Raw genomic sequence first — 27,630 nt, forward strand, 5'->3', positions numbered from 1 at the left:
CCTAATCATGTCCCTCAAGACCTTGCAAGATCTAGTCTTTATCTCATTTCTCTAGGGAAAGAGGAAGAATAAAGGAGTAGATGAATAAAATAAATAGTATATCAGAGAAAATAGGTACAATGAAAAATAAAATAGGACAAGGAAAGATTAAATAAACCATTTGGGGCTAGGAATAATTCTTACTTTGGTTGAGAGGTCAGGGCAGGCCTAACTGAGAAAAAAGACTACATTTGAGCAATAGCTTCAAGTGGGTGTTAGGGCATAGGGCAGTAAGTTCTAAGAAAGTGAGGTGGAAGCAAGCTTGACATGGTCAAAAAACATGAAGGAGCCCAGTGTGGCTCAGAGTCAGTGGACATAGGAGTGTAGTAGCAGATGAGGTCAGCAAGCTTTCTAATGGGGCGGAATTCTTTAGGACTCTAGACCATCATAAGGATTTTCCATTTTCCTCTTTAACAAGATGGGAAAACTTTGGGTTGGATTTTGAGTGAAGGAGTAATATGGTCTGACTTTAGGTTCACTCTAGTTTCTTCGTTGAAAACAGACTGTAGAAAGCAGAGGCAGAAACAGCATTTTGGCTCTTGCAGTAATCCAAAGAGAAATGATACTGGTATCACCAGAATAGTAAAGGTGTGAGACCTGCTCAGATTCAAGATACATCTTGAAAGTAGAATTGACAAGATGTTCACATCAGTGGTTGCTAGAGAGAATGACAAAACTAAAACTTTGAAGCATGAGCAGCTGGAAAGACAGTTGTCATTTATGAAGATAGGAATAATTGCATAAAGAACATTAGATTTTTGTGGGGAGAGGGAAAATGGGGATATTGGATATTCAGTGCTGGACATTTTTTTTTTTTAATACTTGTTAGAAGTCCAAGTAGAAAATAATGAGTATTGTAGTCAGTTGGGCATAACACATTTGTTCAGGGAAAAGGATCAGGCCAGAGATAAAAATTTAGGAGTCCTAGAAAATCAACAGCATTTACTATTTAGCATCATAAGACAGTATGAGATCACCAAGGGAATTAGTGCAGACTACAGATAAAAGCAGTGGTCCAGGGCATTTTAATGTTAAGAGCCAAGGAGTTGAGTAGGAACTGGCTGAAGAAACTGAGAAGGGCCAGTGAAATAGAAGGCAAGCAATGTGAAGTGAAGTGAAGCCTGGAAGCCAAGTGAAGTGTTTTTAGGAGGTGGAAGTGATCAACTGAATGATGATGCTGATAGCTCTCAAGTACTGTGATTACCTAGAATTAACATCGGTACTTCTTGATGTAGGGGTCATCAGTGACCTTGACAAGAGCAGTCACTGGAATGAGAAGGGCAAAAATCTTACTGGGCTCATAGAGAGGAATTAGAAGCAGGGAACATGGGAGACAAGTCTTGCAAAGGGTTTCACAGATGCTTAGTATGAAAGTGAAAGTGTTTGCGACCTCATGAACAGATGCTTAGTATCAGTTCAGTCCAGTTCAGTCGCTCAGTCGTGTCCGACTCTTTGCGACCCCATGAATTGCAGCACGCCAAGCCTCCCTGTTCATCACCATCTCCCAGAGTTCACTCAGACTCACGTCCATCGAGTCCGTGATGCCATCCAGCCATCTCATCCTCGGTTGTCCCCTTCTCCTGCCCCCAATCCCTCCCAGCATCAGAGTTTTTTCCAATGAGTCAACTCTTCTCATGAGGTGGCCAAAGTACTGGAGTTTCAGCTTTAGCATCATTCCTTCCAAAGAAATCCCAGGGCTGATCTCCTTCAGAATGGACTGGTTGGATCTCCTTGCAGTCCAAGGGACTCTCAAGAGTCTTCTCCAACACCACAGTTCAAAAGCGTCAATTCTTCGGCGCTCAGCCTTCTTCACAGTCCAACTCACATCCATACATGACCACAGGAAAAACCATAGCCTTGACTAGATGGACCTTAGTCGGCAAAGTAATGTCTCTGCTTTTGAATATGCTATCTAGGTTGGTCATAACTTTTCTTCCAAGAAGTAAGCATCTTTTAATTTCATGGCTGCAGTCACCATCTGCAGTGATTATGGAGCCCAAAAAAATAAAGTCTGACACTGTTTCCACTGTTTCCCATCTATTTCCCATGAAGTGATGGGACCGGATGCCATGATCTTCGTTTTCTGAATGTTGAGCTTTAGGCCAACTTTTTCTCTCTCCTCTTTGACTTTCATCAAGAGGCTTTTAGCTCCTCTTCCCTTTCTGCATAAGGGTGGTGTCATCTGCATATCTGAGGTTATTGATATTTCTCCCGGCAATCTTGATTCCAGCTTGTGTTTCTTCCAGTCCAGCGTTTCTCATGATGTACTCTGCATATAAGTTAAATAAGGTCTGCCTAAAACAACACAGGGATGTTTCTTAAGGAAGTTTAAGATTTTTATGATTTTTAAGTGTATCGATTATTTTCTAATTTTTTTTCTGCATTAATCAAAATGGGCCTAAGATATATTTCCTTTATTTGGGATTACATTGATAGATTTTTCTAGGGTTGAACCATCTTTTCACTCTTAAGATAAATCTTCATTGGTCACATAGGATTTTATTATCACTATTGTTTTTGTTTTGTGTTTTTCTAAAATACATTGATCTTTTATTTTAGAGTTTTTCAATCCATATTTTATAGTAAGATTGATTTTTCATTGTCTTATATTGTCACTGTCTAGTTTTAGTGTCAGGGTTATATTAGCCTGATAAAATTAATGGCATGGTTTTATATAGTTGGCCTTTTTTTTTTCCCATAAATAGTTAATATATGAGAGGAGGATTTGAGAAAGCTACCCTTGAACTTACCTGGGTTTTGTGTCTGTTTTATAAAGGGATACTTAATTATCAATTTCTTTGATAGTTATTGGCTTATACAGCTCTTCTGTTGTTTGAATCAGTTTTGCTAATTTATTTTCTGAAAAATTATCCATTTTATCATATTTTCAAATGTATTAGCATAAAGAACTTTATTGTAATTTTTAAAAATCTTTGTTATATCTGTAATTATGCCATCTTTTTCATTTCTAATATTTTTGGCTTTGTAAGTCAAGTTTTATACATGTCTTTCTTCTTGTTTAGTCGCTAAGTTGTGTCCGACTCTGCGACCCCTTGGACCGCAGCTCTCCAGGCCTCCTTGTCCTGGGCCTCCCTGTCAGCCTCCCATGTCTTTCTTAGTATATCTTTAAAAGAACCAACTTTTTCTATTTTGTTGGTCCTTTCTTTAGTTTCTTTATCAATTTCATTGAAACAAATTAAATTTATTTCCTTTCTTCTACTTACTTTAGGTTTACTCTTCTCTTTTTCTGTCTTAAATTGAAATTCTCCATATTGCTTAATTTCAGGGGACTCATAATGTCAGCTTGTCCCACTGTTCATATGCTAAGCTTAATAATTTCAATAAAGGTGATAATTGCTAGTTCTCTCCATTGTTAAGGGGCCATTATTCCCTTTGCAATTACTAAGTAGAATGTAGGGTAATACTTTGTGCAAATATTTTACTACCCAGTATCATTTCACCTAATGAGTTTAATAACCATGGATAATCTTTACCCTAATCACTTGTTTCAGTGGGGGTTGCTAATGTTTTTCTATTTCTGTTATTCTTTCTACATTTATTAGCTAGTAGTATTCTGTAAAAAACGTTTTCCCCCTTTTTGTAGTCTTTTTATTTTTTTATTTTAGTTTGGTGTGTGTTTTTATTTTTACTTCTTTTTAAACTTTTGTGAGTTTTTAAAGTAATCATTTACAGTCATTATTATTTTTAATGCTCAAACTGCCCTAAATGTGGCCAGTAGGAACCCCCTCAAACTGGCCCTTGTGTTCTTTTCACACATCTCCATAAACCTTTGAACATTTCTTGCTTTCTAACACAAAATGTCCTAAGCCTACTTTTTACTCTCCCTGTCCCAGACTTGGAGTTAGCCATTTATTAATGGCACCATCTTTACTCAAAGCTGCCCAGTGTTCTTTCTTCTGTTGTGTAATTTTTCTGTCTTTAGAGTTCAATGATGTTGCTGTAATAAAGTTTACATATTCCATTTTTCTATCTTAAGAGTTTTCATTATTAAAATGGTTTTGTAGTAGGCCACCCAGAAGATGAGGAAGACTGGTTCTTTTTTCCATTAATAAAGTGACACTGTACATGTAAGCTCTTAAAATTTAAAGTTAAAGCTCTCCTCAGCTCAGCTCCATTAGGCAGTTTATGCCCTTAAAACCAATGAACTATTAATGTATTAAGATACTTGGCTAAAATCAAGTTTAGCTGCATACCCTAATGATAATGCTAGCTAGCATTGAAATGAAAGCTTGGAACATCCAGTGAGTATTGTTGAAGACAGAACTTAAACCAAAACCAACTTGGAGTACTTTGTGAATATTATATAAAATCTCAGTTTCCCTGGTAGTATTTCCTTTTGAGGAATCATTTACAAAATATTTGAACTCTACTTCTACTTTATTAAGGCAGTTCAAAATTCTGTTGATTTCAGGGTTTTTTGGTTCAGATATACTCAGTTTATTTGGATTTGTGACACAGAAAAAAAATTAAGACTGTTTAAGGTAAGTGTAGGAGGACAGGTATTGGGCCCAGCCTTGTTGCCTTTAGTCCTGCCTTAGCCACGGCTCTCAGTAATAAAGAACCAGTGTTGAAAAGCGGCAGAGCCCAGCTCCTGGTTTGGAATGTGCTAGGGGCTGCAAAGTAGTAGAAAGAGGTACTTTCTTTGTAGCTCTCCTGACTCTAATTATAATAGGAATTAACAGAACAGATAAGCATATATCTGGAAATAAAAAATCAGCTCCTATACCTCATGAGAATTAACTCATTGGAAAAGACCCTGATGTTGGAAGGGATTGGGGGCAGGAGGAGAAGGGGACGACAGAGGATGAGATGGCTGGATGGCATCACCGACTCGATGGACATGAGTTTGGGTAAACTCGATGGACATGAGTTGGTGATAGACGGAGAGGCCTGGAGTACTGCGATTCATGGGGTCGCAAAGAGTTGGACACGACTGAGCGACTGAACTAACTAATCACTAAGTTGTAGTTTCAAGAAGGATTTCTAGTGATCTGTTTCATGCTTTAGATGATAATAAGAATCTATTGGTATAGATATTTTGCCTCACTAAAGATCAACACCAGATTTTGTAGAGATACTTTAAAAAAAAAAAAGTAAACATAGGGGCCTCTAGTATTTGAACGTGTTACTCAAGCGCATTAATTATATTATTGAAGTACAGAGTAAATAACTTGGGCAACGACCATTATAGCTAATGTGAATCTAATCCAAATCATAAAGCATCCCCAAAAGTCTTAAAACTTTGTGAAAATGATTAATTTTCCATTTAATTTGCTTTGGTGATTTTTCTATTTTATTCTTGTGTTTAATTTTAGATTATAAACTCTGTGATATAGACTATATCACTTACATTCACCACACTGTTGGTAAAGTATCATGGACACACTTGTGCAATACATATTAACCAGCTGTTGGAGGTCCTTACCAAAGGCTTAGTGCCCCTCTGGCACAAATCACTGTACAGCTGTCATCTTTGGCAGAAAGGTGACATTGAAAATCTCAACTAGAATTCTTTTCTTTAGGCAAGGCAAACTCATGGTATATTGAATTATTGAACCCTTTTTTTAATTTGAGAACTGAAATTTTTGCTCTACCCAAATGTTAATCATTCATATGATATTTATGTGCTCAGCAGACATCAACTTAAGCTCTTAGCTTATTGGGGACTCCTAATAAGACACAGTGCTTTATTTAGCTTTCACCTGTATCTCTACTCACTAATTTTCCACTATTTTTCCTTATTCTTCCTTTTTTAAGATGAATATATTATCTGATTCCTTATCTCAAAAGAGAAGTTCTGTTTTATAAAGCCTTAATTCACCATTTAATCTGATAAATAGTTCTATTTGGAGGATTCCTTATCCCCACAAGAGAAGAAAATTACAGCCAGTGAAGATAGAAAGTAACGAAAACTTCTTATCATGACTCTTGCTGTGAATAAAATAATAATGAACATTTATTGATAATGTTAATGTCTTCCTCTGCCTTCGACTTTTTTCTCATTTTAGGAGGTCTTTTAGTACTTTATAAAATCAGCAGACTTCTGCTTCTCACACCTGGCTATTAAATGTGTTTAAGTGTTCATAGGGTTTCATTTATTGCTTTCCCATAGTATTTCTGAACAGTCCTCTGAACTTCTAGTACCTCTGCCTCTTCAGGACTCACACATTTAAAGTAACGTGTGCATGTGCGCCCAGTCGTGGCCACCTCTGCGACCCCGTGGACTGTAGCTGGCCAGGCTCCTCTGTGCAATTTCCCAGGCAAGAGTACTGGAGTGGGGTGCCATTTCCTTTTGTAGTCATTAAGTATCAACCTCATCTTCTTTACATTTTTAAGTGAAAAAGGGGAAATGACTTATTAAACTTATGAAACAATATATAAGATCTGTGAAAAGCAGTTTATTTCATAGGTATACATCTAATGTTGTATTTGCGTGAGAAGGAAATAAGAATTATCTTTAAAAGGTGAAAGTTTTTTTTTTCTAGTTGAAATATTATGATCATACTGATAAAACTTTTTTCCAGAATTTTCTGTCTAGTAAACAGGGAAACGAAAAACCCCTTTCAGAAAACATGGATGCGTTTGAAAAAGTGAGAGCAAAATTAGAAACACAGCCACAAGAAGAATACGAAATCATCAATGCAGAGGTAACGTATCTCATCTCTATTTTTTCAAACCTTATATTACCAGTGGGGATGCAAATGAAATACCTGATGTTTTTTTTTTAATTAATACCTTATGATTTATAAACATAAGCCCACATCCAAATTAGACTGATTTTGGCCTTTAATATGTGCTGAAAAACTGAAAGAACAAAGAATAAGCTAATTATGATCCTTTAAATAAATTGTAAAGATCAAAGCCAAGATGAATTTCCAAGCATATTGTATTAATTTTGGCTTTGGAAACCAATTCTGCTTTTAAATTTTTAAAAATAATTCTAGTGAGAAGTTCAAGTGAAACTAAGTCAGTGCTTCATTATTTGAAAAGTGTTTGATTGTTCTAGCTATACTTTTTTTTTTAATAAAAGAAAATTCACTTTGAACAGTTTAATACCAGGAAAGCCAAGTATTTGCTTGATCATTTTGTGTTTACCACACTCATAGATATTCAGTTGAAAATGACTGAACATACATGTTGAATTTCTTTTTTGAAAAATTTGTTGATAAGAATAGAAAACAGAACCACAGCTTATGAGTGAAAATTGCATACACAGTAGAATGAAAATAGCAATACAGTCCATGGAGCTACAGAGAGCCCAACATGACTTAGTGGCTGAACAACAAAGAATCAGAAATTCCAGATTCAAATCCCACCATTAACTAGCAGGTAGTAAATGTCTTAAGCTGCCTAATATCATATCAGTCAATCAGTTGCATTTAATATGTAGGAATTAGACAAGAGCATGATTCATGTATTGGTAATGGTCTTTCTCTCTCTCAAATTGCCTTTATCTGTCACCTCTACAGAGGGTAAGATGCTTTGTGTACAGTCAGATCAAACCATGAACAGTTGGCAGTGACAGCATATTTTAGAGGAAGGAATCTCAGAAAGGTATTGACTGGGTTTTCAGGCTAGTCTTCAGTCATGGTTTTCGCATCTGCATAATTTTGGTTTATCTTAACGATGCCACTTGATGTCTGCTAATTGTCAAATGTTCCAAAAATAAAGCTAACGTGGTTCGTACATTCATGAGAACTGACATAGGTTTTGTTTTGCCTTCTCTTTGTTTCTTTCATTTATGTATTAGAAATGCCTCCAATGATTGTAAACATATGGAAACCATATCTTGATCACTATATTATATATTTATATCCATTTAATATTTTTTTATGTTTACTCATAGACTTCAACAGGTCTGCTTTTATAAAAGATCTCATTTCTTCATCTTGAATAGTCAGACCATTAAACAAATTAATTAAATTGTGTTTAAACTAGTAGATAAATCATTATTATTAAATAAACCATTTGTTTCTTTACATTGTCAGATTAAACATGGTGGTTTCGTTTATTATCAAGAGGGCTGCTGCTTGGTTCGTTCCAAAGATGAAGAAGGTACCGTACGGTTTTCCTTTCTAAGAAACACTTGATTTTTCTGATTTCACATTTTTCATGAGAAACTTGGTATTGATTTTTGTAATTTGTATTTTCTGTTGCAGTATAGTTGATTTACAGTTATTAGTTTCATATGTACTGTAAAGTGATTCAGTTACACACATACATATATCCATTTTTCAGATTCTTTTCCCATATAGGTTGTTACAACATATTGAGTGGAGTTCCCTGTGCTATACATTAGGTCCTTGTCGATTATCTGTTTTATATATAGTAGTGTATATGTTAATCCCAAACTCCTGATTTATCCCTCCCCTCTACATTTCCCCTTTGGTATCGTTAAGTTTGTTTTCAAAGTCTGTGAGTGTGTTTATCTTTTGCAAATAAGTTTCTTTGTATCTTTTTTTTTTTTTAGATTCTACATATTAAGTGATATCATATGAAACTTCTCTTTTTCTATCTGACTTACTTAGTATGACACTCTCTAGGTCCATCCATGTTGCTGCAAATGGCATTGTGTCATTCTTTTTGATGGCCGAGTAATATTCCATTGTGTATCTGTATCTGTACATCTTTATCCATTCCCCTGTCACTGGCCATTTAGGTTGCTTTGAGTCTCGGCTATTATAAAGAGCACTGCAGTGAACACTGGGGTTCATGTATCTTTTTGAATTATGGTTTTCTCTGGATATATGCCCAGGGGGATTGCTGGATCATATGGTAGTTCTGTTTTTCGTTTTTTAAGGAACCTCCATACTGTTCTCTGTAGTGGTTGTACCAATTTACATTCTCATGAACAGTGTAGGAGGGTTCCTTTTTCTCCACACACCGTCCAGCATTTATTGTTTGTTCAGGCCCCTACTGGCCTTCAAAGCCAAATGCTCTGGAGGCTCCTTCCAATGCCAAACCCTCAGGCTGGGGAGCCTGCCATGGGACTTGGAATTCTCACTCCTGTGGGAGAGCCTTTGTGATACAATTATTTTTCCAGTTTGTGGCTTGCCCACCCAGTGGTTGGGATTTGATTATATCATGAAAGCGTTCCCCCACCCCAACCCCTGACTGTCTCATTGTAGCTTCTTTGTCTTTGGATGTAAAGTATGTTTTTTTGATAGGTTCCAGTCTTTTGGGTCAGTGGTTGTTCAACAGTTAGTTGTGATTTTGGTGTTTTCATGAGAGGAAGTGAACTCAAGTCCTCCTACTCTATCTTGTTGGAAATTAAGAGCTGCTTTTACTTTGTATGCTTGCTGCTGCTTTCCTCAAAATATGTGGCCATTGTCCCCATGATATGGGGTGTGCTGGTGTGGTGGTCCGTGTATACTCCCAGGACAAAAGGGACAATGATTGGTACCCACTCAGTCCCTGTACATGCTGCCTAAAAGGCTGGTATTGATTTTCAAAGATATAAAAAATAGGTTTTGATTATTGATTTTTATCTTTATTTTAAATGACTAGCTTTTAATATCTGGGTTTGCCTAAGCTAGAATTAATACTTAACACTCAGAAGCTTTGACAGAGAAAATGGAGGTGAGAACCAGCATTTTTTGAGCCTCTACCAAATCGCAGTTACTATGCTAGGCACAACATAGATTACTTATTGTCACAGTTTCTTACTTTTCTAGGTTCTATATGGTCTATAAATATTAGACTAACTGTATCAAGTAACATCACATAGGCTGATGCATAGAGTAATACTGAATAGGATATTGTAATATTGAATAACAAATGCCATTTTCTATACACATCAAGCTACTGTCAATGCTGAAGGAAGCCATAATGTAGCATCTTACAGAAGGGGAATGCTACTCTAAAACACTGAAATATAGTTTTTAAAAAATTGTAAGTATATCTTACAGAATTATCTCCTCTACTTTTTTCTTTATGCAGCAGACAATGATAACTATGAAGTTTTGTTCAATTTGGAGGAACTTAAATTAGAGCAGCCCTTCATTGACTGTATCAGAGTTGCTCCTGATGAAAAATATGTAGCTGCCAAGATAAGAACTGAGGATTCTGAAGCATCTACTTGTATAGTTGTGAAGCTCAGTGATCAGCCTGTAATGGAAGCTTCTTTCCCAAATGTGTCTAGTTTTGGTAAGACACCAACTAAAACATTGAAAAGACAACAGCAAGAGAATTGTCTACACTTTTGAGACATTTTTATTTGCCCACATGAATAAATCAGAAGATGAATGCCTGATCTGTTTATCCTTGTGGACTCCATACCTTCCTCTGTGCCTCTTAACCAGGAGACCTTCCCTTCTTTAGTTAAATATCCAAATTCATGTCCATGTTTTTAAAAGTATTATAATCAGAGTCTAGGTTGCACAGTGTATGTTAATGTATCAGTAATACATATCAGTGCATGCATGCTAAGTCAATTCAGTCATGTCTGACTCTTTGCAACCCTGTAAACTGTAGCCCACCAGGCTCCTTATCAGTAATGTGTCAGTAATAATATTCTTTGCTATCACTTAGAGTACATGTTTGCATATAAATTACATCTTAATATTTTATTCAATTTTAGGCTAGGGTATTTTTTTAATTTCACATCATCTTGTCCAGCCATTGTAGCATATTGCCCTGGGGTCTCTACCAAGGAACTCTGGAACAAGATAAATTAACTTTTTGTTTGTTTGTTTTTTCGACCACATAGCTTGCGGGATCTTAGTTCCCTGACTAGGGACTGAACCGCACCCTGGCAGTAAAAGTGCCAAGTCCTAATCACTGGATGACCAAGGAATTCCCTGAACTAACTTATTCATCATTAAAGTTATGATATTTTTACCAGTACAACCAACTTTAAATTTTATCATTTATCATTGAGTGATTATATATATATGTGTATGTGTGTGTGTGTATATATATATATTACACACACACAGAGACTTTATCCTCCCTTTCATTTTCTGCTATAAATTTCTCCATTGTTTAATAAAGAAATGCTTTTACAATGAATTAGAATTATATCCTATCAAATTTTTTCTAAGACATACCTCTTGTACATTTTAACCTCTAAAATCAGAATGCATATTATACAATGATGTCTTTCAGTCACTGTCAGCCAGGTGGCAGTCATGACGTAATTGTATGAATACTTTAATTTACAGCTTCCAGTAGGATCTAGAAAACACCAGCATGTGACTGATTCGTGTTGTTATACAGCAGAAACCAACACAAAATTATAAAGCAATTTTCCACCAATTAAAAAATAAGCTTTTTTTTAAAGCTTAGTTTGAGATAAACTGTAACTTGAAAACATATAAAAACATTTAGTCATGAGAGGAAGTGATCCAGTATTTCTGCAAACTTAAATATGGGCTTCCCAGGTGTCTCAGATGGTAAAGAAACCACCTGCAGTGCGAGAGACCTGGGTTTGATCCCTGAGTTGGGAAGATCCCCTGGAGGAGGACAGGACAACCCACTCCAGTATTCTTGTCTGGAGAATCCCATGGACAGAGGAGCCTGGTGGGCTCTAGTCCATGGGGTTACAAAGAGTCAGACACGACCAAACATCTAAGCACAAGAGCATGAAATTTAAACATAATCGATCTGCTGAAAGCAGATGTGACTTTACCAAAGTCTTTCCTAAATATTGAATGTTCCACTCTTACTTAGAAACTTGAGTACCTTGAAACTGATAACTACAAAACTTAGAATTGATGTAGTAGTATCTTATTCTTTGGAAATAACAGGGTTAGATATAATCAAACCTGTGTTCAATTTAGATTGCCAGAGATAAACTTACACATCTCTTCTGTTTGACACTGAGAATTCATTGTGTCTTTTTTTCTTTAACTGTACATAGGTGGCTATATATAATTCTTTAATTATTTTCTTTTAGAATGGGTAAAGGATGAAGAAGATGAAGATGTTTTATTCTACACCTTCCAGAGGAACCTTCGCTGTCATGATGTATATCGAGCCACTTTTGGTGATAACAAACGTAATGAACGTTTTTACACAGAAAAAGACCCAAGGTACTAGAACAATTCAATTAAGTCTTCATTTTCAGCATATTTCTCTGGTTATCTGAAGTGCTGCTCTTGGTTGAGTTAAAACATTGATTTAGGCTGGAATCAGATATAATAAGGCTAAGGTGAGCAAAGCATTCTTTTATAAGTGATTTAGATTCAAAATTGGAAACTAGTTATATTCAAACTTCAGAGTGAACACAGATATATCATTAGACTATAGGTGCTGAATTACTAACATCCTCTCTGTCCTGACACGAGAGGAGTTCTTAGTTTAACACTTAAATAGTGTCATGCAGCACTTATGAATCTCTTGTAGGTCATAACTAGATTAACCATATCAGTTACACAGAATTCACTATTTATTTCATGTAGATTATCTAAAATTTAAATTGCTTTGCTTTGAGCCATGATATACTTTGGTCTTTAAATTTTACTTTCCCCAGTAATCTGGTAATTCTTCCTTGAAGCTAATTCTTTTTGCTTCAGGACTTATGCCTCATATTACCACTTAACCAGGCTGGGAAGGAAATGATAATAAATTTATCTGTCAAAGTTCCTTAACTCTCACCCAGATGTACTTTTCCAAATGATTTATAAGAAACAAATTATTTCTTAACACCAGAGTCCTGTCATCTTATACATCATTTAACAGTATGATTTGGACAATGTCTCAACAGATTTTGCAAGAGAAAAAAAAAGAGCTTTAAAAACCAATCTGTGAGTGTAAAATTGATACTCCAAACAAGAAAATTAACCCTTCACTTAATAAAATCTCAAACCTGACAAGGACCTTAAAGAAAATCTTGTACAACCCCAAGTTCATATAAAGAACTTGAGGTCTGGAGAAATTATTCCAGCCCATAGAACTAATATCCTTGATCCAGTAACACTGTCAGTGCTTTTTTTTCTGACGAGGATTCTATTAATGAGAATTTACTAGAACTATTCTTGTGATCCCACTATTTTATGTGTCATTTGTCAAGATTGTCTTTTGGAAATGATAGTTTATGCTAGTAATTTATTACATTATACCAATGACTTTCATTATAGACTATTTTCTGTCTTGCAACTAAAACATACCATCTGTCTTTATATTTCTTAGTATTTTCAGTATGAATTACTTCCATAATAAGGAAATGTAGATGCAATATTTAAAGGCATCCAGTGTGTCAATATGAATTAGTATAATGCTCTTGGGATAGTCTTTGATTTATTGAGTCATAAAAATACTCTTAATCATTAAAATACTATTTCTATTACTAAGAATTTATCCTAAGGAAATAATTATAAAAGTTATGGAGATGGAAACTATCTTCATGATATGTTCCCTTTTATATTTATTACAATGAAATAGCTAAGTTTTTAAGAATTATGATAATTCAACTTGATATTAAGAAGCCATTAAAAATAGTGATCATAAACTGTATAACTAATGTGGGGAAAGATGATAATATGTGTAGCAAGAAATGCAGAATCCAAAAGTGCATCTGTATTTTAATTATATCTATTTAAAGACATGTATAAAATACAAATAAGCCTTGGAAGGAAAAATAGAAAAATTAAAATTTAAAAAATGTTTTAGTTTAGTCAGATTGTAAGGGTTTTTATTCCTGTTGTTTGTTTAGTTATAAAAACTAGGAGAGTAGGGAAAAGGGGTATCCAACATGCATTCAAAGGAAAAACAAAGAAAATTCTGTCTCTTTTCTTCCTTACAATTACATATCTTCTCCAGGAAGTTTATTTCCTCTTCTCAGCAAAAACCCCTGTAATCTGTTAATGTGGTTGAGTGTTAAATGATGTCTGTAGTTTACCTTGAAATGCATTTTTTTTTAAAGATGGATTGAAAGATACATAAATATGTGATAAAGGAGGTACTGCAAAATGTTAGCAGGTATAGAATCTTAGTGGTGGGTTTTGAAAACTATTCATAATAAAATGTTAGAGAAAAATTATTTTGAATGCCTTTGAGGAGGGAATGAGAAAAAATAATAGCCAGTTTTTACAAGCAGTATTTCACTAAGGAGTTTTTCTTTTCTGTGTGCATTAGAAATTAATATATATACTCAATACCAGTGAGAAATTGTCATTAACAATGATAGCTTACATTTGAAATTTATTCGATTTTCCTCTCTCTCTCTCTCTCCCTCTCTTTTTTCTGCATAGTTTTTTTGTCTTCCTTTATCTTACAAAAGACAGTCGTTTTCTCACCATGAATATCATGAGCAAGACCACTTCTGAGGTGTGGTTGATAGATGGCCTGAGCCCTTGGGACCCACCAGTACTTATCCAGAAGCGAATCCATGGGGTCCTTTACTATGTGGAACATAGAGATGATGAGTTATACATTCTCACTAATGTTGGCGAGCCTACAGAATTCAAGGTAAATCCTGTATTTTTGTGGTCCCCATTTAGGCTGTTAGGAAGTGTTACAGTAACATCAACATTTCTTGCTCTAAGAGTTTATTGTTTCATAAGCTTTGGGTCATTAAAAACTGATGCTACCTTCCTGTATATAACCAATCCCATTTCTCTTCCCTCAGAGCTAATATACCTCTTCATATTTTACTATACCCAAAAAGGTTAGCAAAGGAAAACATTCCCTATCCTAAGTAATATTAGTCATCAAAGCCAAACTTAGTGGCTTAACAAACTTTTCAAACTTTATAAACGAGATTTTGAGATCAGTTTGGACTGATCTCAGGCAGTTCCTCTGCTGGTCTCAGCTAGGCTCAGTGATGGCTCCACAGTCAAGGGGCCGAGGCCTCACCAAGGCCCCACTGGCTCTCAGTGCTTGACCATCAGCTAAGCACTGCATCATACCCACCCAGGAGGCTATCCAGGGCTCATTCATAAGGTGATGTTCACACTTCAGCCCTGACGCAGAGTTAAGTTCCTTCAGCTCTTCATAAACAGTGCAGACTAATAAGGTCTGGTTTTCAGTGGTTTCATCTCTGGATGCTGTAGTCATCATTTCTGATACCTAGATCTCGTCTAATTTTGTTCCACACAGCTAATGAGAACAGCAGCTGATACCCCTGCTATTATGAATTGGGATTTGTTTTTCACGATGAAGAGAAATACCAAAGTTGTAGACTTGGACATGTTTAAGGATCATTGTGTTCTCTTCCTGAAGCATAGCAATTTACTTTATGTTAATGTGATTGGTCTGGCTGACGATTCAGTTCGGTCTCTAAAGGTATGTTTAATTTTCAAAAGATAATACTGTTAATCAGAATACATGCCGTATTAACAGAACATCAAATTTTGAATAACAGCAATGTACTTTTTCTTAGAAATTAATTTAAATAGAATTTAGTATAGTGGGTCTTCATCAGGTTTAGGAGGTTTATTTTGGAATTACTTTTAGAAGTCTTTGCTTTTAGTGCACTGAATAATACTGCTGTATAGGATGAACTTCAGAAGTAGAGTTAAGTGCCATTGTATTTCTCTTGCTACGTATCTCTGTATCATGTATTTCTACAACCTTAGATATAGTCATAACTCAGGCCAGCTTGGCAGCTGGAGCCTAACCACTACCTCCTTCTCCCATCCCAGACAGTAATCATGCCTCCTGTGTTTCTGCTACAGTGTTTCGGCCACACTTGTTTGTGTCTGTATCATCTCTTTGCCAATTTTATAAAACTGTGAATGGTAACATTATTGCCCAGTTTTACAGCATCATTAATATGTGAGTTAAGGTAACATGAACTGAAGGGAAGAAAGGAGGCCTCTGTTTTGCTTGATGGGGAAAGAGTTGTATGACCAGCAAACAGGCCATTTGTATCTCCCCATCTATAGTGTTATGACAATTTTTGCTAAAATGCAATTCCAGTAAATTCACTGGATGTTTATTAAATTTTTATGTGCAGAGTTCTGTATTGGGCTTTCTGGAACGGAAAGATAGTAAGTCAAAATACCTGGCCGTAGGAGAACACCATTTTTCATGAGATTAGACTTGTAAACAAAGATTAAGTATAGCATGGGTTTAAATAAGTGGGATCAAAAACATAAAATGTACCATGAGGCCCAGAGGGCCCAAGAAAACTTTAGGGGGTAGTATAATTTGAGATAACCAAAGAAGATAGATAGGGTTTTGTTGGGTAGGGAAAGGAATAGTATTCTAGGATGAGAAAGTCCATCAAATGAAGCTCTAAGCTGGAGAAGTTAGGAAAATATTCAGGAAACTTCTAATATATCACTTTTATTGAAGCAGAACAAATTACTAGGGGATGAAGCTATGATTTGACATTCTTTGACTGTCAATATGATGAATTTATCCATAAATTATGAATAAGGGAAAATTTGAAGTTTGAAGGCAGGGGAATAATTTAAGGAGTCATAACTTCACAAGGTTATCTGGCAGCCGCGTTAGAGTGCACCGAAGCACCAAGAGATGAGGGGTATGGAGGTTAGTTTCGAGATTGTTATAGTGGCGTAGAGATCTAGACTAGAGATCTCTTCAAGAAAATTAGAGATACCAAGGAAACATTTTCATGCAAAAATGGGTACAATAAATGAAACAGTATGGACCTAACAGAAGCAGAAGATATTAAGATGAGGTGGCAAGAATATACAAAAGAACTATACAAGAAAGATCTTAATGATCCAGATAACCATGATGCTGTGATCACTCACCTAGAGCCAGACATCCTGGAGTGTGAAGTAAAATGGGCCTTAGGAAACATCACTACGAACAAAGCTAGTGGAGGTGATGGAATTCCTGCTGAGCTATTTCAAATCCTAAAAGATGATGTTGGTTAAGTGCTTGACTCAATATGCCAGCAAATTTGGAAAACTCAGCACTGGCCACAGGATTGGAAAAGGTCAGTTTTCATTCCACTCCCAAAGAAGGGCAATGCCAAAGAATGTTCAAACTACCTCACAGTTGCATTCATTCCACATGCTAGTGAAGTAATGATCAAAATTCTCCAAGCTAGATTTCAACAGTACGTGAACTGAGAACTTCCAGATGTTCAAGTTTGATTCAGTAAAGGCAGAGGCACCAGAGATCAAATTACCATCTTCCGATAGATCATAGAAAAAGCAAGGAAATTCCAGAAAAACATCTGCTTCATTGACTATGCTAAAGCCTTTGACTGTGTGGATCACAACAAACTGTGGAAAATTCTTAAAGCAATGGGAATACCAGACCACCTTATCTGCCTCCTGAGAAACCTGTATGCAGGTCAAGAAGCAATAGTTAGAACCAGACATGGAACAACAGACTAGTTCTGAATTGGGAAAAGAATACATCAAAGCTGTATATTGTCACCCTGCTTATTTAACTTATTTGAGAGTACATCATGCGAAATGCAAAGCTGGATGAAACACAAGCTGGAATCAAGGTTGCTCGGAGAAATATCAATAACCTCAGATATGCAGATGACACCACTTTTATGGCAGAAAGCGAAGAAGAACTAAAGAGCCTCTTGATGAAGGTGAAAGAGGAGAGTGAAAAAGCTGGCTTAAAACTCAACATTCAAAAAAAGAAGATCATGGTATCTGGTCTCATCACGTTATGGCAAATAGATGGGGAAACAATGGAAACAGTGAGAGACTTTATTTTCTTGGGCTCCAAAATCACTGTGGATGGTGACTGCAGCCATGAAATTAAAAGACGCTTCTGGGAAGAAAAGCCTGACAAAATTAGACAGCATATTAAAAAGCAGAGACATTACTTTGCCAACAAAGGTCTGTATAGTCAACTGCTGCTGCTGCTGCTGCTAAGTCGCTTCAGTCATGTCCGACTCTGTGCAACCCCATAGACGGCAGCCCATCAGGCTTCCCTGTCCCCGGGATTCTCCAGGCAAGAACACTGGAGTGGGTTGCCATTTCCTTCTCCAATGCATGAAAGTGAAAAGTGAAAGTGAAGTCGCTCAGTCGTGTCCAACTCTTCATGACCCCGTGGACTGTAGCCCACCAGGCTCCTCCGTCCATGGAATTTTCCAGGCAAGAGTACTAGAGTGGGGTGCCATTGCCTTCTCCACTGTATAGTCAAAGTTATGGTTTTTCCCGTAGTCATGTATGGATGTGAGAGTTGGACCATAAAGAAGGCTGAGTGCAGAAAAATTGATACTTTTGACCTGTGGTGTTGGAGAAGACTCTTGAGAGTCCGTTGGACTGCAAGGAGATCCTACCAGTTCATCCTAAAGGAAATCAATCCTGAATATTAATTGGAGGGACTGATGTTGAAGCTGAAGCTCTAATACTTTGGCCACTTGATACAAAGAACCGACTCATTGGAAAAGAATTTGATGCTGGGAAAGATTGAAGGCAGGAGGAGAAGGGGACCACAGAGGATGAGATTGGATGGCATCACTAACTCAATAGACATGAGTTTGAGCAAACTCCGGGAGATGGTGAAGGACAGGGAAGCCTGGCGTGCCACACTCCATGAGGTCGCAAAGAGTCAGACATGATTGAGCTACTAAACAACATCTAGTGGCATACATAAGAAAGAATGAGAACCTAAATAAAACAGCCAGAACTTCCCATCTACTTCATGAAGTCAGATTATCAAATGTAATGTCTGGTGTCCTAAGAGACTGTATAAATGTTCTAAAACAAAAATGATTTTTAACTTTCATGATTACGTTTTTCTTTCTAGTTATGGTTGTATACATTATAAATAAATAATATTTAAATAAACAAATTATCCTTGAAAATAATCCACAGTCTGAAGTGAATAAATTAGGAACTCTTCTAGAAAGTCAATGAAAATATATGTCTCTAGTGCTTTACAGCAGTGGATTCTTTGGATTAATTACAAGAAATTTTCTCTGTGAACCTAAGCTCTGTGACCATAGTTTCTACAGGTTAAATGGTACACTTTTTATGCACACATCCCCCACCTATACTGTCTGAATAGTGCCCACCAGTGACGTTGCTGTGCCAAGACCTCTGATTTTCTAAGGAATTTGCTCTTTCTACAATTACTCAGGAAAAGAAAGGCAATTTTCTTTGAAATATTCTGACTCTCAGTGCCATTCTAACATACCGTCAGCCTGCTTACTAGAGTTCTTTTAAAAGGTGTAAGAGGGATGTTAGTGGAAGGCTTGAGGCTGGACCCTGCTGCTCTGAGAGAATAAATTTTGATTTCTTTTCCTTTTTTTCTTAAAGTTAACAATCTTAATCATAATAGCAGTGAGTCTCTCAGAGTAGGTGTGCAGGAAAGGTTTTGTTCTGCACAATGGTTAGCCTGGGAGCTAAAGTTAAAAACAAATTGTAAATGCTTTAGTGCTGCTGAGCTAGTTTGTAGTCCTGGAATAATGACTGTCGTCCCTGGGGCTGTCCAGCCAGTAGAGTAAGGGCTGCTGGGTAAATTATTAAAACCACAAGTGAGAGATCTCATGTTCTATGAGAAGAGAGATCTTGAAGGTATCTTTGGGTTCTGGAATCCCTACTTGATGGGCTGTTATTCTTAATCTTTTTGTTGTTTCGTTGCCCAAGTTTATATATCCCCAGATAAACTTTTTTTTATTAAAGGAGATAAACCATTTTCCTGTACTTTTTTCTTATTTTTATTGGTCATTATTTTTTTGTTGTACTGAAGTAATCCTTAAATGAGGCATTAGATGAAAGTGAATAAAAATAAACTTGATATCTACATCATCTTGTTTGGAGCAGACCCAGAAATTTAATTAATAATACTTAGTGTCTCAATAAAGAGTACAGCTAACTGTTCTGTTTCTTTAGCTCCCGCCTTGGGCCTGTGGATTCATAATGGATACAAATTCAGACCCAGAGAACTGCCCCTTTCAGCTGTGCTCTCCAATACGTCCCCCGAAATATTATACATATAAGTTTGCAGAAGGCAAACTGTTCGAGGAAACTGGGCATGAAGACCCAATAACAAAGACTAGTCGTGTTTTACGTATGGAAGCCAAAAGCAAGGTAAGTCTTTGTGATCCTCACTGTCAGCCCTGCCATTTACTGAAAAGATTCTGTTTGTTAATTATTAATGCCCCTGATGGGATTACATTATCACAGTTTAGTAAAGTGGATCTCACATTCCACTACAAGACTCAAATCATTTTAGGAGGTAAATGGACTTTTCTTTAAACTTGAGTACTCATGCAATTTTTTAAACATGGATTAGAAAATTTATAACCAGTCTGAGTGCTAAGTCACTTCAGTCATGTTGAACTCTTTGCAGCCCTATGGACTGTGGCCCACCAGGCTCCTCTGTCCATGGCATTCTCCAGGCATTCTCCATACTGGAGTGGGTTGCCATGCCCTCCTCCAGGAGATCTTCCCTCCTCCAGGGATTGAACCCACGTCTCTTACATCTCCTGCATTGACAGGTGGGTTCTTTATCACTAGCGCCACCTGGAAAGCCCTTTAACCAGCTTAGCAAGTCCTTGATATTGTGTATTGTGTATATTTAAATATTAAAAGTTGATTTAAAGAAAAAAATAGTTTGTGTGTCATTATGGCAAAAATTTTGATGGTAATAAGCAATTAGAGTGAACTAGACTAGGATAGTCCCTGCCTTTGTGGATATTAAACCTAGTGGGGAAGATGCAAGATGTTGAAGAAGTAATTTCTAATGTACTGTTTGCTGCAAAGGAAGATGTACTGAGGACAGTGGGAACATGTGGTAAAAGGAACTTAGCTCATCTGCAGAAATGGGGAAAGCTTCTCTGAGGAAGTATTGTCTCTAGAATGATCAAGAGTTAAGCTAGGGGGCTTCCCTGGTGGCTCAGTGGTAAAGAATGCACCAGCCAAGGCATGAGACACAGGTTCGATCGCTGATCCAGGAGTATCCCACGTGCCACAGAGCAGCTAAGCCTACATGCCACAACTGTTGAGCCTGTGCTCCACAACGAGAGAAGCCTGTGTATTGCAACTAGAGAGTAGCCCCCGCTCGCCGCAACTAGAGAAAAGCCCACTCAGCAGTGAAGACCCAGCACAGCCAAAAATAAGAAAGTAAAGTTATCTTTAAAAAAGCTTAAGCTACAGGAACTTGCCTGGTGGTCCAATGGTTGAGATTCCACCTTCCAGTGCATGGGACTTGGGTTTGATCTCTGGTCAGGAACTGAGATCCTACATGCAGTGGGGCAACCAAGCCCACATGCCACAGGGAAGACCAGTGCAACCAGAAAGAAAAAAAAAAACAGTTAAGCTAGAAAGGGGGAAGGATTATTTTATAGAAATTCACCTGTATCTTTTTATAACAATAAATCTTGCTGCTAAGTCGCTTCAGTCGTGTCCGACTCTGTGCGACCCCATAGACGGCAGCCCACCAGGCTCCCCCGTCCCTGGGATTCTCCAGGCAAGAACACTGGAGTGGGTTGCCATTTCCTTCTCCAATGCATGAAAGTGAAAAGGGAAAGTGAAGTGGCTCAATCGTGTGCGACTCTTGGCGACCCCATGGACTGCAGCCCACCAGGCTCCTCTGTCCATGGGATTTTCCAGGCAAGAGTACTGGAGTGGGGTGCCATTGCCTTCTCTGAACAATGAATCCTACTGAGAAGTAAAAATTCATTTACACTGTTGTAACAAGTTGAGTATAATAATGAGGGGAAGAGTTCTTCCTTATTTGATAACACACTAGTGCCCCAAAGTGAAGTTTTCAAAATGAGAGTGAAAAAAATTAGAGTGGCCTGGTTATATTATTTTCCTTATGTAAACTAGTGCTTTTCCCTTAGTTTCTGTAAGCAGGGTGACAACCAACATTTCTACCCTTTTTCTATGAAAGGAAGATCAGATATAGTTCATATTATCTTAATTTTATCTGTCCAGAGAACCACACTGAGGTACAGTTTGGCTTAAAAATAATTTAGATGTTAAAATTTATAAAACCTGAACCACTTTGAAACATTTTAAAAATAAAGTTAAATAGGTTGATGAAGAGGATGTGAGTGGGTGTTAGGTTAGTAAGAGATTTCAGGTTTTAATGATTGAGAATTCTGACAGTTGAGTACCAAAAACTGAGTTGTTTAAACTTCTTTAGTTAACATATTTGTATATATTCAAAGATAGGAAATGCCCATATATAACCTGAGGTATAGGAAGAATACTATGCTAATATATGTAACCTTGATAGTTATTATGGTGTGTCCTGAAAGAAAAAAAATAGTTAAACTGAGTAGTGAAGAACTCGTTATAAAGTTACTTAACTGTCATGAAAAGCTACATTTAATAAACCATTTTCAAGCCAGAGTCTTACTATCTTTTCTAGTTACTCTAATATTGTGTCAGCAGCGTAGCTGAAAATGAAGGACCCTGCTGGACTTTGAGAGACCATGACTCTTTTGTCTTAATTAAATGAAGTTGCTGCTCAACATCAATAAGCATCACATAAAATTGGGGATGAAACTGTTTCAAAAGACGTCTTTACCTGCATAATACATCTTCATTTCCAGGATGGAAAATTAGTGCCAATGACTGTTTTCCATAAAACGGATTCTGAGGACTTGCAGAAGAAACCTCTCCTGGTACAAGTGTATGGAGCTTATGGAATGGATTTGAAAATGCATTTCAGGCCTGAAAGGCGGGTGTTGGTGGACGATGGCTGGATATTAGCATATTGTCATGTTCGGTGAGTCATGTTTTGTGTGGCATATGAAGGCTGGAGCATCATCACATGTCCGGAATAGCAAGATGCTGGGGAGCGAACATTGATTTGCTCATTTGCACTCCTAAACCTGTGCTAGTGGAACCTGGTTCACTAGCAGAACCCTGGGTCTGGGATTATTTAATCCCAGGAGCAAAAGGGTATCTTTTTAGGATTTTACACCAGATTTTTAGAATTTTTAGAATAGATAAACCAGCCTCTGTACTTAGCTACATTATTGTTTCCATTTCATTCTCCTGAGTTTGGATTTTTCTAAAATAGCTTCTTAAGCTGGACTCCCTTTTTTCCACTCTAATTTCCATATTATTTTGCTGATTTCAAGACACAAAGTATTTTGTTTCTGTTTAAATCCTTTACCACTTTCCCATCTCCACAATAAAATCCACATCCTCCATATCAACACCCTAGTGATGTGGCTTACCTTCACGGTGGCGTCTGTCGGCACTCCCCAAATACGCCCTCCTCTTCACCCACGTACCTCCTACACGTGCAGCCTTTGCTGCATCATTTGAAATGACAGCCTCTGTGACCTTGCACATGCTGTGTCTTGATGCCTTCCCTTTCTTTTTGTTGTTCAGTTTCTCCATCGTGTCCGACTCTTTGTGACCCCACGGGCTGCAGCACACCAGGCTTCCATGTCCTTCACTGTCCCCCAGAGTTTGCTCAAACTCATGTCCATTGAGTCGATGATGCCATCCCTTTCTTTGCCCTTCTGGGAACTCACATTCTTGCTTCAAGACTCAGCTTAGGTGTCATCTCAGAGCACTCATGTTCCTGACTCACATATATAGACAGGTGGATAGTCTCTGCTCTGGTTCTGCTTCTGTTATAGCAGTGACTGTGTTGCTTGGTAGCTGTTTTTCCCCAAAAAATTATGACCTCCAGGACAGAGGATTTCTACTTGTTTATATTTTTAAGGCCTGCATTTAGCACAGTGCCTGGTAAATAGCAAGCAGGCACTCAAAAGCATATTTGTTGAATCAAGTTTTGATTGTCTGCAACAGGGGTTGGCAAACTTTTTCTCTGAGGAACTAAATAGTAAACATTTTCAGTTTTGCGGGCCACATATGGTCTCCCCTGCATACTTCTGGTTGATACTTATTTTTTTCCCAACCTTTAAAAATATAAAAATCCTTCCTAGCTCAAGGACCATATAAAAACAGGCCTCTGGGCAAATTTAGCCCACAGGCTATAGTTTGCTGACCCTGACCTGTATCATTAATATTTTTTCCCCACTAAAACTTTCTTGCCCTTTAATTTCAGGGGAGGTGGTGAGTTAGGCCTCCAGTGGCACGCTGATGGCCGGCTAACTAAAAAACTCAATGGCCTTGCTGACTTAGAGGCTTGCATTAAGACGCTTCATGACCAAGGCTTTTCTCAGCCCAGTCTAACAGCCCTGACTGCTTTCAGTGCTGGAGGGGTGCTTGTGGGAGCACTGTGTAATTCTAGTCCAGAACTGCTGAGAGCTGTGACTTTGGAGGTGAGTACTCCATCTCTACTGTTTACCAAATAGGGAGGTGTGAAGTAATAGATGCTCTAAGAAAAATTTCCTGTTCCAGTTTTACCATTACATAGAAGTATAGCAGAGCTTTTAAATTTTAAACAGAGAATTGTAGCTATGGGAGAAGTTCCTGACAGTATTCTTTATTGATTTTTAAGGATTTCCACTAAAGGATATTAGTGGCTATTCTCACTGATCATTTTGTATCTGTAAGAGCATTTAGAGTTGGTGGAAAAGCGGCAAAGCATACAAGATACACCGGATCTAGGAAGTCAGGCCGAGCACACTGACTCTGGAATGCGTGAAATCCTTTGGCTCTATTGGCATCAACATTTCAGTCCTGGATTTAGGGACTCTTTATTTTCAGATACTCCATTCTTATTAGTGGTCTTTAGGAGTAGTTTTTCTGTACTTCAGTTGAAATACTTTGACCTGTTCTGCAAAGGCTCTATAGTCTTTTGCTGGTGTCCAAAATTATGAAATTACAGCAGCTCATTCACCTCCACCATTCTCCTGCTTCCTGGTTAGTGTAGGGGCAGAGGACATTTTCCTGTTGCCTTCTAGGTTCTTCTGGGTTGTCTAAGAATTAAATTGACACAAGGCAGATTAACAGAAGAAAATGAAACAGGAGTTTAGTGACATGTATACATGAGAGAGACCCAGGGAAACTGAGTGACTCACCACAATGACCAGAGCTCTCACCTTAAATACTGTCTTCAGCTAAAGGTGAGAGAGGATGTTGGAGGCACTGATTTGGGACTTCAGGAGATAGAAAGCAATTCACGTGGAGACGGAAAAGTGAAAGTCTGATAAACAAATGTTTGTTAGCAGAGACGAGGGAACACAGAGTGGACTCTGGCCTCTAAGCATTTCCCCAGCGCATGTCATCCATATTTATTATCTGGTGATATTCCTGTAATAGGCCGTCTGTCTAAATTCTTCAGGCAGTTATAGAAGAGGTCAAAGTTTCTTTCTGAGACTTTTTGGACCTTGACTATTTTCAGCTTAAAATAATCTGGGGGTGGCAAATTTTGTTCTTCTACAGTAGATAACTCTAGAAGATAATTAGGATAGAGAAAGTAAATTATTTTCAGGGTTTTTTAAATTTTAATTTTGAGGGTGTAGGCTTGTATGAAGTAAATAAGTGTTAAATAATCTGACCCTGTAAATCTGTTTTTAATAGAAATATTAAGTATAGAAGGGAAAAAACTCCATGCAAAAAGATAATAATGGCAGAATTATAAAGAAAATGTGACTAACTTCTGACTTTGAGAAACTACTTTGACTTTAGAAGTCAGAAAGGAAATCATCAGAAATGGGTGTATAAGGATATTTACCCCACATTACTTGTAACAATGAAGACATGGAGTTAACCTAAATATCCAACAGTTCATTCAGAATTTGGGGCATATTATGTCTGATTGGTAAAACTAAATTATGTGGCTACTCTCACTCTGAGGCAAAGCTGGGACGGGACCTATCTGGCATGTAGCATCTCTACAGTGAGAGGCAGCTGGTGTCATAAGGGATACTCTAAATGCAAAAAAGGAGCTCAGTCAAAGATATTAGACAGACAAAAAGAATTGCATTTGCCCAATGTACTTGCTTAATGTTAATAGAAAGCAAAGCTGAAAAACAGGTTATCAGAATAATGGCTTCATGAACAAAGCAGCTGCCATTTCTTTTAACACTGGTTATAAGCCAATGAGTGATTTTCTTTTTCAACTTGGGTATTTTTCAGATTTCCTTCAGTTAGCATTTATTACCTTGTTATAATGTAAAGTGTCCAGCTGAGTTTATTCATGTGTTCTGGGAGTTTTATTTTTAATTGTGGTAAAATAACATAAAATTTATCATCGTAACCATTTTTAAGTGTGTACATTTCAATAGTGTTAAGTACATTCACATTGCTGTACAGTCAGTTTCTGTAACTAATCTTGCAAACCTGAAACTCTACCCATTAAGTGGCAACTACTCTCCAACTCCCCCTTCCCCTAGCCTCTGGTAACCACCATTCTAGTTTTCTTTGAATTTGACTACACTAAGGTACCTCCTATATAAATGGAATCATACAATATAAGTCTCTTTAGAAGTGGGTTTTTTTTTTTTTTTTACTTAGGTAATTTCCTTAAGGTCCATTGTGCTGTAGCAAGTGTCTTTCTTTTTCAGGTTGAATTTCATTGTATCATTGCATTTATATTTTGCTCATCCATCCATCAGTGGACCCTTGGGTTACTTCCAGTACTGTTGTGAACAGGGGTGTACTTGTCAAGACCCTGGTTTAATTTCCTTTGGATACACACCTAGGAATAGAATTGCTGGAGCATGTGGCAATTCTGAGGTTAATTTTTTGAGAAACCAGTACTCTGTCTGCATCATTCTACATCCCCACTAACAATGCACAAGTGTTCCCGTTTCTCCATGTCATTGCCAACACTTTTTTTTTATAGAGCCTAGTGGATGTAAGGTGGCAGCACTTACTATATGAAAAAAAGAAAACTAAAAGCAAAAATTGTGAAATTGGAAGATAAACCTTTTGTCATTCAAGGAGTCTGAATACCTTAAAAGCCAGTTACAAATCTCAGGCCCTGGTTAGACTGGGTAATTAATCTGGCTCCTGGGAATGTACATTGCTGCTTGAGCTCTGTTCCTCATGTCAGCATGTATATTCATAACGTATAGTATTTACCTGAAATTCATTTTACCATTTCATTAATTGAAGTTTACATCTCTCTGACTTTTTTTTTTAAGGCACCTTTCTTGGATGTTCTCAACACCATGATGGACACTACACTTCCTCTGACATTAGAAGAATTAGAGGAATGGGGGAATCCTTCATCCGATGAAAAACACAAGAACTACATAAAACGTTACTGTCCCTGTCAAAATATTAAACCTCAGGTAGTGAAAGGCAGTTGTAATACTATCCTGAAGTGACAGGGAAAATAATTAAAAGGACGTGTATCCGAGGTGAAGCAGGAATTTAGTAAGGCCTTAATATTGTTTCTCCTTATAGTACTCAGACACCTTCCAGCCCCTTCCCTGCTCATACTCCTTGTTTGTTTCCGTTTAATAGCTCAGGAGACTAGATTCGGTAAGATCAAGGTCTCACTAGTCAAGAAAAGGTTATTCCAGGTAACAAATAGTCTAGTATTGGGATGCTGTAAGTCTCAAAAATATCAAATGAGGGGGAAAAAAATGTCTATCACTTAGGGGAAAAAAATAGAGATAACTGTTTTTCATAATCCATAAGGTAATTGGTTTTCATAATCCATAAGGAATGGGATCATAAGGAATTCTTTGTACATCTCTTTCCTTTCAGCATTATCCTTCAATTCACATAACAGCTTATGAAAATGACGAACGTGTACCTCTGAAAGGAATCGTAAGCTATACAGAGAAGCTCAAGGAAGCCGTCGCAGAGCATGCTAAGGACAGCGGGGAAGGTAGGAAACCAGCGA

The 27,630-nt window shown here is 37.3% G+C and overlaps 1 protein-coding gene across 6 annotated transcripts in view; it reads left to right on the forward strand.

Moving 5' to 3' along the window:
* PREPL (prolyl endopeptidase like) overlaps positions 1-27,630 on the forward strand; it is a 38,495-nt gene that overhangs the window by 6,394 nt on the left and 4,471 nt on the right. For 4 of the 6 annotated variants that reach the window (XM_012172442.4, XM_012172464.4, XM_012172449.4 and 1 more), the window contains exons 3-13: positions 6,585-6,707; positions 8,049-8,115; positions 10,000-10,206; positions 11,957-12,092; positions 14,253-14,469; positions 15,100-15,285; positions 19,785-19,982; positions 22,457-22,632; positions 23,932-24,148; positions 26,921-27,070; positions 27,492-27,615. In XM_012172442.4, coding sequence (XP_012027832.3) covers positions 6,585-6,707; positions 8,049-8,115; positions 10,000-10,206; positions 11,957-12,092; positions 14,253-14,469; positions 15,100-15,285; positions 19,785-19,982; positions 22,457-22,632; positions 23,932-24,148; positions 26,921-27,070; positions 27,492-27,615 — 1,801 coding nt within the window. The remainder of the gene's footprint in view (positions 1-6,584; positions 6,708-8,048; positions 8,116-9,999; positions 10,207-11,956; positions 12,093-14,252; positions 14,470-15,099; positions 15,286-19,784; positions 19,983-22,456; positions 22,633-23,931; positions 24,149-26,920; positions 27,071-27,491; positions 27,616-27,630) is intronic. The other 2 variants (XM_012172453.4, XM_060412217.1) reach the window with 1 other exon arrangement.

Source organism: Ovis aries, chromosome 3, assembly GCF_016772045.2.
Source record: "Ovis aries strain OAR_USU_Benz2616 breed Rambouillet chromosome 3, ARS-UI_Ramb_v3.0, whole genome shotgun sequence".
Classification (NCBI taxonomy): domain Eukaryota; kingdom Metazoa; phylum Chordata; class Mammalia; order Artiodactyla; family Bovidae; genus Ovis; species Ovis aries.